This window comes from Stegostoma tigrinum, chromosome 8 (genome assembly GCF_030684315.1).
Source record: "Stegostoma tigrinum isolate sSteTig4 chromosome 8, sSteTig4.hap1, whole genome shotgun sequence".
Lineage (NCBI taxonomy): Eukaryota > Metazoa > Chordata > Chondrichthyes > Orectolobiformes > Stegostomatidae > Stegostoma > Stegostoma tigrinum.
Window position 1 is genome coordinate 99,460,203 of NC_081361.1, and position 12,249 is coordinate 99,472,451.

The 12,249-nt window shown below is 46.6% G+C and overlaps 1 protein-coding gene across 2 annotated transcripts in view; it reads left to right on the forward strand.

Annotated features, from left to right (window-relative positions):
* dnai3 (dynein axonemal intermediate chain 3) overlaps nucleotides 1–9,534 on the forward strand; it is a 105,147-nt gene extending 95,613 nt beyond the window's left edge. For both annotated transcript variants that reach the window (XM_059648269.1, XM_059648270.1), the window contains 4 exons: nucleotides 416–620; nucleotides 3,642–3,733; nucleotides 6,381–6,491; nucleotides 9,232–9,534. In XM_059648269.1, coding sequence (XP_059504252.1) covers nucleotides 416–620; nucleotides 3,642–3,733; nucleotides 6,381–6,491; nucleotides 9,232–9,348 — 525 coding nt within the window. In that variant the 3' untranslated portion in view covers nucleotides 9,349–9,534. The remainder of the gene's footprint in view (nucleotides 1–415; nucleotides 621–3,641; nucleotides 3,734–6,380; nucleotides 6,492–9,231) is intronic.
* Nucleotides 9,535–12,249: the final 2,715 nt, after the last annotated feature.

Genomic DNA, 12,249 nt, shown 5'->3' on the forward strand with positions numbered 1-12,249 from the left:
ACTTAAGTAGAAACAACATGCAGGCTCATTGGAGAAAAGGCCTGGGAGATTTGGCTTTGAGTTAAAATGTTCAGAGAGCTAGTAGAGACACAGTGGCAGAAAGGCCTCCTTCTGCACAATAACAATTCTGTGATTCTCTGTTGACACGACTGGGTTAGAGTCCAGGTAACAGTGTGTTAGATGTGTCCAAGTGTATGGAGGCTGGGAGATGGGATTCCAGCTAGGGCACTATTGGAATCTTTGAGCCAAAGATGACAAGAGCATGGCTGAGGGTTAAGCAGCAGGTGAACCCATGCCTTGTGCCTGGATTTGAAATGGGTGAGTTAATGTATATGGCAGTGTTGAGTCTGGATTGTACATTCGTGCTTGTAGTGATTGTGAATGTAACCTGGTTTGTTCTCCTGTTCCTGTTCAGCTGGGACCCCTCCTCCATTCAGCCTGTGCGAATAAACGCTGCACAATTGGTCACTGGTCACTCACCAGACCAGGGGTCTTCATCATTGGAAAGGAAGATGGCAACATTGACATTTGGGATTTAGTTGAAAAAACTCACGAGCCCTCACAGACGCAGAATATTTCTTCCATTGCAATAAGTTGCATCAAGCCCTGGATTGTCTCAAGTATGTATTGTTTTGGCAGGAAACAGCAAACCAACATAACGTGTCTGGATGTTATGTGAACAAAAGCAGCTTATGTTGGAAGGTTGTTTCAGAGATAGTAGGAACTGCAGATGCTGAAGGGTCTAGGCCCGAAACGTCAGCTTTCCTATGATGCTGCTTGGCCTGCTGTGTTCATCCAGCTCTACACCGTGTTATCTCTTATGATGGAAGGTGCTGAAAAGTGTCACTAACAGCGTTATCGAGCAGCACCTGCTCAGTAATAACCTGCCCAGTGACGCCCAGTTTGGGTTCTCAGGGCCACTCAGCTCCTGACCTCATTACAGCCTTGGCTCAAACATGGACAAAAGAGCTGAATCCCAGAGGTGGGGTGAGAGTGGCAGCCCTTGACATCAAGGTTGTATTTGACCGAGTGTGGCATCAAGGAGCCCTGGCAAAACTGGAATCAGTGGGTATCAGGGGGCAAACTCTCCGGTGGTTGGAGCTAGACCTGAAACATAGGAAGATGGTCGTGATAGTGGGGGGGGGTCAGTCATCTCAGCTCCAGGACTACTCTGAGGAATTCCTGCAGAGATGTGTCTGAGGCCCAATCATCAGCTGCTTCATCAATGACCTTTCCTCTATCATAAGGTCATAAGTGGGGATGCTTTCTGATGGTTGCACAACGTTCAGCACCATGCGTGACTCTTCAGAAACTGAAGCAGTCCGTCTCCAAATGCTATGTGATCTGGACAGTATGCAGGCTTGGGCTGACAAGTCAAAAGTAGTGTTCTTGCCACATAAATGCCAGGCAATGACCATCGCCAGTAAAAGACAATCTAACCACTGCCCCAATAAGATTCAATGGTGTTACCATTACTGAACCTTCCCCCGCCACAACCCCCACACCCCCTCCCAGGTGCACTTAAGAAGTTTTCTGCATTTTGCCTTCATGTACTCCCTGGTTGTACAGCTGGAGGGGAGAGGGTACCTATTTGTCCTGGACGCGTGGTCAGGTGATCCCAGGAGGGTTTGTGTCTCAGGGGGTCAGATGTGCCAAGGGTTGACTTTTCTCAATGTGAACTTCCAGGGATCAGGCCGAGTGGAGGCAAAGGCTTGGCGCTTGTTGAATGTTCTGAGAGGGGTTTCTGAGGGTCCTGTATGTGTGTGGTCCCTCTTCTGCTGGGGGCCACCTAGCAACCCCACCCCTCACTGTGTCCCCATGGCGAGGAACACTCAGAGTGAGCACTCTCCACCTGTCATCATAGCTTTGGTCCTGAGTGCCAATGGCTGGGACGATGAGGTTCAGGTAGCTGTGCTCTAACCCAGCAGACCCTGATGCTCTGGGCCTGGCTTCTGCACAGCTGTTCTCCTGTCCATGGAAGCAGCTGGAGTGTCATGTGATATCCTGCACTGCTGCAGCTTCTGGCCAGTGAGGGTGATGATATGCCACATTCTGGTCCTGGTCCTTGTCCTCCCAGTGTGCGAATGAACTGAGTTCCCAGTTGCTGACACCACAGGGTCCTCCCCTCCCTGGCTCTGAGCGGGTACCTGATGATCTCTGTCCTGGGCTGTTGCTCTCTCTGCCGAGTGTGGAGCTGCCACGATGAGGTGCTTCCAGCCTCACTGTGGTTGACATTGGCACTGAGATGACAGTATGTGGGCAACTGGCAGGTTTCACAGTTGTTAGTATTGGTGAAGGTGGAGAGGTTTCCAAGGGAGTGGGGGGTGGGCTGGGGGGGGGTGGGGGGGGGGCGCGGGGGAGCGGTGTGTTGCGGGGTGGTGGTGGGCAGGACAGAAGGCACATCGAGTTTGGGATGGGTGACAGTGAGTGAGGGAAGATGTTGCAGGGTAAGAGTGGGAGAGCCATGGTGGGAGCTGGGTGCAATGTCAGAGATGGAACAGGTGCCCTTTATTCTATTAATTCATGGGATGAAGGCATTGCTGATGAGGCAGCATTTATTGCCCATCCCTAATTGCCCAGAGGGCATTTAAGAGTGAACTACATTGCTGTGGGTCTGCAGTCACATGTAGGCCAGACCAGGTAAGGATGGCACTTTCCTTCCCTAAAGGGCATTAGTGAGCCAGATGGGTTTTTCCAACAACTGACAATGGATTCATGGTCATCAACAGACTCTTGATTCCAGATATTTATTGAATTCAAACCCCACCAGCTGCTGTGGTGGGATTCGAACCTGGGTCCCCAGAACATTATCTGGGTCTCTGAATTAACAGCCCAGTGACAATAGCGCTAGGTCATTGGTGAAGTGGTGAGAGAGAGCGCTCATCCTGAGAGACTGGAGAAGGTCATTGACTTTCTCACAGCACGCCTGCCCATTCTTCTTCACTGGCACTGACTGACTGGATAAAGCAACCAGGGTCTGGTGGCATGATGCCCCTCCTCAGCACCGCCCACTCAACCAGGACCTCCCTCATGGAGAATGACGGTGCCATTTCCTCCTTTGACAGGAAATGTCCTTGACTAAGGAGGGCAGTTTCTGAATTCCAGTGCCCACCCGTCGGCATAATGCTCTTTTAAAGATGGTACAGTCATCACTTAGTGGTGAGTTTTTCCAGGAAAAGAGCGTGGTGCTGAAACCGGAGGTGAGGGATGCCACAAGGAAAGGGGGTAGGTGGTTAACATGGGGAGTTTCATAAGTTACAGCGAGAGAACTCACTGAGAACACACAAGAAAGCTCTTCAAAAAGCTCAAAACAACTCTGAAATGAAAAAAAAACTGTAAGATTCAGCCAGTTGACTGGATGATTGGCTCTGAACCTGTATCCCAAAGGCATATTGTGATCTTAGAACACGTTGGCCCTGTAATCTGATCACTGGTGCTCAAGGTTAGCGAGACCCGCTTTCAGCATTTGCCAGAACTTAAAACTACACAGAGTTCAATGCTTTAACCCACAAACCAGTGAAATGCAATCTCAATACTTTAATTACACTGAGGTTATCGTCGGATATAGTTAACAGCTGGAATATTTGCACGTTTCCTTCCCCCTCACTGCCACTGCCAATCTAATCTGTGTTTTTCATTAGTTAGACAACACTTACTGGCCGTATCTGATGACTTTGGTACGCTGCATATTCTGGAGGTGCCCTGGGCTTTACGACATCCACTAAATCAAGAGGTCAGTGAAGGGATCTTATTACTATTATCGCATTGCCATATTTTGATTGAAAACAAATACAAGTTTTTGCAAGTAATTGATCTGTCCCCTGAAGCATTCCTCATTGCTCATGTGAACCTGCTTTGTCTCGGTGGAATGAGGCTGTGTTGAGGTTGTACTGTCTGATGGAGTTATCCGCACTGGTTGTAACCCAATACCTACACAATAAAAAATAACCACAAGGTGTTCAGCCTGCTGCACTGTAAAATGTGGTTATTATCACCAGTAGCCAAGCTCTAGTCCTACAAAGGAGGATTTATATTTATGTAACACCTTCTGAACAAGGGTTGCTGGGCTAGAAGCATTGATTCTGTTTTTCTGTCCACATATGTTGACTGACCTGCTGAGTTTCTTCAACATTCTCTCTGCCCATCTTAGAATTCCAGCATCCACAGTGTTTTGCCTTTGTAATATTTATGTGAAACACTTTCACAACACCATTCTATTCCAAACTGCTTTACAGCATTATTACCATTGATTACCATAAAGGGAACGTTTTCTCAACCTCTCCCCTCACCTGAGGCGTGGTGACCCTCAGGTTAAGCCCCCACCAGTTGTCTCTCTCTCTCTCAAATGAGAGAGCAGCCCCATGGGACTCTGGTGAGTTTACCTTAATACATTAAGAAGATAATGTTTCCTGAGGGGCATTCATTCTTACACAGTAGAAAACCTTCCAGCCATCTTGTGCCTCCCACAATAGCAAGCTGCTAGTGCTGCATATCCTTAATTGCGCTTGAACTGAGGATAGTTAAGGATCAACCACATTGTTGTTGGCCTGGAGTCACATGTAGGCCAGAGCAAGTAAGGTTGACAAATTAAAAACTGAAAGTCAGGAGTCACACAACACCAGGATGTGGTCTAACAGGTTTATTTGAAATCACAAGCTTTTAGAGCACTGCCCCTTCATCAGGTGAGGAAGAAGCCATGCTCAAAAAGCTTGTGATTTCAAGTAAACCTGTTGGACTGTAACCTGGTGATTTCTGACCTTGTCCACCCCAGTCCAACACAATATCATAGAAAAAAACAAAAGAGCTGAGGATGCTGGCAGTTAAAAACAAAAGACAGAAATTGCTGCAAAAGCTCAGTAAGTCTGGTAGCAGCTATGGAGAGAAATCAGTCAATGTTTTGGGTCTAGTGACCCTTCCTCAGAAACCCCCCACAGTTTTTATTAAGGATGACAGATTCCCTTCCCTGTAGGATATCAGTGAACCAGGCGACGATCGATGCTAAATTTCAATTCCAAATTTTTTCAGCTGAATTCCACCATCTAGCAGCGCTGGGATTTGAACCAGTAGCCAAACTCTAGTTCTCCAGAACATTCCCTTAGGCTGCTGTGTGACTTGGTTTGGTGGAGGCATTATTGTCATGGCCAATCCCCCCTGAAATGTCCAACAGTGCAGCACTCCTTCACTGATCTGGGACTGTGACCTAGATTCTATACCGAATTGCAGCTTGAGCTCTCGTCTTTCACACTGCAATAGAGTCACAGCCACAGAACCAGGCAGGAAAGTGTGGACGAAATATGACGACATCAAATGGGGACGGACTTTTGATCAACAATGGTGCCACTGTGTCTATCAGATCACCTCCTGACCCTCACTAGCCTGACTGCCATGTGAAATATAATCCCTTCAGTGGGACAGAGAGAAATATCAATTAATATTGATCTGTACCCAGCGGGAGCAGGAAGGGGGAGGCCAGATTTGGATGGGGGTAGGTGCAGGATTAGTACCTTTGTATATACTTCCTTTTGTGTTTGCCAGCAACCCAACCATCACATTTTTAGTTAACAAATTACAGGTCTATTCAACCTACTGAGCACCACAAACTGTGTGTTTAGGCTATAAAATGAGGAACTGGAATGGACTGATGTGAAATATTTGGTGAAGGAATAATTAGTTCTTATAAATGGGGAGATAGATTTTAAATTCGTAATATGTTAAAGTGTTATGGGAATGGGCAGGAAAGCAAAGTTGAGTCTGAAATAAATCAGCCATGATAAAGCAGATCAAGGGGCTGAATGGCCTACTCCTGTTCCTTGCCTCTATGTTCTTATTAAAATTGTTGAAGCTATTTCGCTCAGCTGACCAGATGGCTGGTTTGTGAGTTTTTTAAACTCTATAGGTTCATTTCCTGCACCTGTTGAGGTCATTAGGAAGGACTCTCTTTCTCAGCCTCTCCCCCTCACCTGAGGCGTGGTGACCCTCAGGTTAAACCCCCACCAATCATCTCTCTCTCTCTAATGAGAGAGCAGCTCTGTTGCCAGATGAATATACCTTTAAAGCTGCTCAAGATCAGAACTCCCTCTGGGAAAGAAAAAGGGTGAAAGAGCAAATTTTGGGACTTCTGACCAGTCTGACAATCTGATGTTGGGTGAAGCACTGAGCACAGGGCTACATTCTCTTCCCTGATTGACCACACTACATGGAAAGCACAGCCTCTCAGTCCAGATAAAAAGAAGGAACCTGAGGGTATTATGAAGCATTTTCCACGAGAAAAGATTGCAAAAAGTCGGGAGACAAAAAGAGTAGGAAATTTACTTGTTTGAAAGGCTCCTAATGATTCAAAGAAACCACCATTGAAAAAATTCATATCTCTTTGTCACCAGAAATCTAACATTGAAGCTTACTTTGAAAGAGAAGTTAAACGGCTGGAGTATTTTGAAGCAAGGAAGTTACTAAGAAGTGAAACGAAGGAGAAACCAGATGAAGAGAAACCTGTGAGCAAAACAACTTGGTCCTTTGAAGCATTCATAGCACACCTTTGGAAAAGAATGTCCAAAGTTTATTACTTACCACTGCATACAAGTACACATCTGTTTTCCTTTAACATTTAATGCCTTCTATTATTTATTTATATTGCTGGGACTCAGGATCTCAGTGATTGCAAAGAAAAAACTGGATCCAAATCAATGGGGTAATTATGCCTTTAATTTACGCTGCAAACGCAGTACTTCCTCAGTGTAAAACTCTGAGGTATGTGGAACTCTTTAAACCCCACGGGGAAGCTGCCCTTACTGGTTGCAGTTGCACAGCAAGCAATTGCAGAGCGACCTCAGAGGGCAGCATGGTGGCTCAGTAGTTCGTAAAAACTGAAAGAACTGCAGACGCTGTAAATCAGAAACAAAAAACAAAGTTGCTGGAAAAGCTCAGCAGGGCTAGCAACATCTGTCAATGGAAAAACAGAGTTAACGTTTCAGGTCCGATGACCCTTCCTCAGAACTGAGGACTGGACCCGAAACGTTAACTCTGTTTTTCCCTTCGCAGATGCTGACAGACCCGCGGAGCTTTTCCAGTAACTTTGTTTTTGAGGCTCAGTGGGTAGCACTGCTGCATGACAGCACCAAGGACCTGGGTTTGATTCCAGCCTCAGGTGACTGTGTGGAGTTTGTATATTCTCTCCATGTCTGTGTGGGCTTTCTCCCACAGTCCAAAGATGTGCAGGTGAGATGGAATAATCATGGGGAATGCAGAGTTACAGGGATAGGGTGGGGAGTGAGTCTGCTGGGATGCTGTTTGTTGAGGGGGAGGGTCGCTGGGCACAGTCAATGGCCTCTTGAGTCCTTTTGTAGAATACTGCGGCCAGTTCTGGTCACCCTGTTCTATTAAGGATATTATCAAACTGGAGAGGGCTCAGAAGAGATTTAACAAGATGGTGCTGGGTATGGAAAGATGAGTTATAAAAATAAGCTGGTAGGAAGGACTTTTTTCGCTGGAGTGTAGAAGGTTGAGAGGCGACCTCATAGAGGATTATAAAATAATTAGGGGTACAGATTGAATTAATGATAGATGTCTTTTCCCTAGGATGGGGATTTTCAAGAATAGGGAGCACATTTTTTAAGGTGAGAAGAAAGATATTTTAAAGACATGAGGGGCAAATTTTTTTCAGAGGGTGGTTCATGTGTGGAATGAGCTTCCTGAGGAAGTGGTGGATGTGGGTACAGTTACAATGTTTAAAAGACATTTGGATAAGTACATGAAGAGGAAAAGGTTTGGAGGGATATGGGCCAGGAGCAGGCAGGCAGGTGGGACTAGATTAGTTTGGAATTATGTTCAGCATGGACTGATTGGACCAAAGGGCCTGTTTCTGTGCTGTGTGACTAAATGACAAAGTGGGGGCTTATGGTGAAAGGGCAGGTTTCCTTCTTCCTGCTCACTGTCCAGCAAGGCCTGTTGGAAGGTGGAGCTTGGGTATGTACAGGACAGAGCTGTCTGTGACAGGGCTACTATAACCATCACTGAGCACTGGGTCAGTGCAGTATTGTCTGCAGTGTTAGTCTCCTTTTCCAAGGGAAGGACATTTCTTGCCATGGACAGAGTGCAATGGATTCCTGGGATGAGAGGACTGATGCATGAAATGACGCTGGATCTGTTAGGACAATATTCACTGGAGTTTAGAAGAATGAGGGCAGGGGGCATTTCTAACAGGCTTATACAGGGAAAATTCAGGAATCATAGACTCCCTACTGTGTGGAAGCAGGCCATTTCGCCCATTGAGTCAACACTGACCCTCCAAAAAGCATCCCACCCAGGTCCGCCCCCTACCCTATCCCTGAAACCCTTCATTTCCCAGGACTAACCCACCTAGTCTGCACATCCCTATACCCTATGGGGCAATTCTCCATGGCCAATCCACCTAGCCTGCGTATCTTTGGACTGTGGGAGGAAACTGGAGCACCTGGAGAAAACCCACACAGATGTGGGGAGAACGTGCAAACTCCACACAGACAGTCACCCGAGGGTGGGGTCGAATTGGGTCCCTGGCTCTGTGAAGCAGCGGAGAGTCATAGCGTCATAGAGATGTACATCATGGAAACAGACCCTTCAGTCCAACTTATACGTGCTGACCAGATATCCCAAACAAATCTAGTCCCATTTGCCAGCATTTGGCTCACATCCCTCTGAACCCTTCCTATTCATACACCCATCCAGATGTGTTTTAAATGTTGTAATTGTACCAGCCTCCACCACTTTCACTGGCAGCTCATTCCATACACGCACCACCCTCTGTGTGAAAAAGTTACTCCTTAGGTCCCTTTTAAACCTTCTTGCTGTCCTGGAAGACCATTCCCGATGGTGGGAGCCCAGAATCAGGGGTCACAGTCTACAGATACAGGGTGGGCCATTGAGGACTGAGAAGAGGAGAAATTTCCTCATTCGGAGAGTGGTGAGCTTATGGAATTCACTACCACAGACAGTGGTTGAGGCCAAAATATTGAGTGTTTCCGAGAAGGATTAAATATTATTAGATCAAAGGCAGTTGGGAGAACGTGGGAACAGAGGACTGAGTTGGATGATCGGCCATGACCATATTGAATGGGGGAGCAGGCTCGAAAGGCTGAATAGCCTATGCCTTCTCCTATATTCTGTTTCAAAACATTGGGAAGGGATTGGTGGAACTAATGCACAATAAGAGAAATATGTTTTTAATTTCACAAAGTTTGTATTCTCCTATTGTAGCCACCCAGCGCTGAGGTAAAGACAGCGCAACAAGCAGAGGACGAGTTAAAAAAGGAATATGGAGTCTACCTACAAGAAGAAAAGAAAATCATCTTTGCGCAGCTTGGGAAAGTGTGAAGGAGACTGAAAAATCTTTCATATATATTTTTATATTAAAAAGTAATCTGATTAGCAACAGCAAGAGCACGACAGTGTCATCATCACAAAATAATCTTGTGTTTCCGCATGTTTGATTTCTCTACATAATCACTGACATGAAGGGTGGAAAATTGTGTGAGAAAAGTCACATGGGCCAGGGGATAATTAAGGGATCATGAACCCCACCATGAGAAAACACACTTTGCCAAAATTCAGATCTTGTTATTTCTGGGATAGTCAAGGAAAATGAAATAAAATAAAATAAAAATAAAGTTGAGGATGTTCAGTAAATATCCACACAAGATTTTCCCCTAGGATTTCTAGTTACAGACATGCCCACAGAATCCTCAATGACTGATACTTTAGGCACTTTAAGTGACTCTTGGATAGGCACACGGATGATAGCATAATGTAGGGTATGCAGGGTAGATTGATCTTAGTGGGTCAATGGGTCGGCAGAACATTTTAGGTCAAAGGACCTGTACTGTGCTGTACTGTTCTATGTTCTATGACTGGTTGGAAAGTTGGGTTTGTTTTCACTGGAACACAGGAGGTTGAGGGGCAACCTGTTAGAAGTTTATAAGATGGTGAATGGCATGGATAGAGTGGAAAGTATGAGGCCTTTTCCCAGGGTGGAGGGGTCAATTAGCAGGGGACACAGGTTCAAGGTGCAGGGGGAGGGAAGTTTAAAATTGAATGTTCCTCCTGCAGAATGTGGGAGGTAAGGGTCACCACTAGAGTCCCTGCTGACTACATCTGCGGGAAGTGCACCCAACTCCAGCTCTTCGAAAATCGCATTAGGGAACTGGAGCTGGAGCTGGATGGACATCGGATCATTCGGGAGGCTGACGGGGTTATTGAGAGGAGTTACAGGGAGGTAGTCACTCCCCAGGTACAAGAAAAAGGCAGATGTGTTATGGTCTGGGGACAGAAAGGGAACCGGCAGGCAGTGCAGGGATCCCCTGTGGCCATTCCCCTCAACAATAAGTATACCGTTTTGGATACTGTGGGGGGACGATTTACCAGTGGGGCACAGGTCTCTGGCACAGAGTCTGTCCCTGCTGCTCAGAAGGGAAGGGGGAAGAGGAGCAGAGCATTAGTCATTGGGGACTCCATAGTTAGAGGAACAGATAGGAGGTTCTGTGGGGACGAGAGAGACGCACGGTTGGAGTGTTGCCTCCCAGGTGCCAGGGTGCGTGATGTCTCTGATCGTGTTTTTGGGATCCTTAAGGGGGAGGGGTAGCAGCCCCAAGTCCTGGTCCACATTGGCACCAACGACATAGGTAGGAAGAGAGATGGGGATTTAAGGCAGAAATTCAGGGAGCTAGGATGCATTTTGGAAGGTCGAATTTGAAAGCTGAGTACAGGATTAAGGATAGGATTCTTGGCAGCGTGGAGGAACAGAGGGATCTTGGTGTGCAGATACATAGATCCCTTAAAATGGCCACCCAAGTGGACAGGGTTGTTAAGAAAGCATATGGTGTTTTGGCTTTCATTAACAGGGGGATTGAGTTTAAGAGTCGTGAGATCTTGTTGCAGCTCTATAAAACTTTGGTTAGACCGCACTTGGAATACTGCGTCCAGTTCTGGTCGCCCTATTATAGGAAAGATGTGGATGCTTTGGAGAGGGTTCAGAGGAGGTTTACCAGGATGCTGCCTGGACTGGAGGGCTTATCTTATGAAGAGAGGTTGACTGAGCTCGGTCTCTTTTCATTGGAGTAAAGGAGGAGGAGAGGGGACCTAATTGAGGTATACAAGATAATGAGAGGCATAGATAGAGTTGATAGCCAGAGACTATTTCCCAGGGCAGAAATGGCTAGCACGAGGGGTCATAGTTTTAAGCTGGTTGGTGGAAAGTATCGAGGGGATGTCAGAGGCAGGTTCTTTACGCAGAGAGTTGTGAGAGCATGGAATGCGTTGCCAGCAGCAGTTGTGGAAGCAAGGTCATTGGGGTCATTTAAGAGACTGCTGGACACGCATATGGTCACAGAAATTTGAGGGTGCATACATGAGGATCAATGGTTGGCACAACATCGTGGGCTGAAGGGCCTGTTCTGTGCTGTACTGTTCTATGTTCTATGTTCTATGTTCTAGGATGGAAGCTTAGAGCTAGGATGAACTGAGTTGTTGTCTCTGGTTTGTTGCCCATGCCACGTGCTAGTGAGGCGAGGAATAGGGAGAGAGAGGAGTTGAAGACGTGGCTACAGGGATGGTGCAGGATGGAGGGTTTTGGATTCTTGGATAATTGGGGCTCTTTCTGGGGTAGGTGGGACCTCTACAAGCAAGATGGTCTTCACCTGAACCAGAGGGGTGCCGATATCCTGGGGGGGAAATTTGCTAAGGCTATTCAGGTGGGTTTAAATTAATTCAGCAGGGGGATGGGAACCAAAATTGTAGTTCTAGTATAGAAAAGGTTGAGAGTAGGGTGGTCCGAAATAAAGTTTCAGGGACGCAAGATGGCACCGGCAAGCAAGAAGTTGGTTTGAAGTGTGTCTACATCAATGCCAGGAGCGTCTGGAATAAGGTGGGTGAACTTGCAGCATGGGTTAATACCTGGGACATTGATGTTGTGGCCATTTCGGAGACATGGATAGAGCAGGGACAGGAATGGTTGTTGCAGTTTCCGGGATTTAGATGTTTCAGTAAGAGCAGAGAAGATGGTAAAAGGGGCGGAGATGTGGCATTGTTGGTCAAGGACAGTATTACAGTTGCAGAAAGGATGTTTGGGGACACGTCAACTGAGGTAATATGGGCTGAGGTTAGAAACAGGAAAGGAGAGGTCACCCTGTTGGGAGTTTTCCATAGGCCTCAGAATAGTTCCAGAGATGTAGAAGAAAGCATAGCAAAGATGATTCTCGATAGGAGTGAGAGAGACAGGGT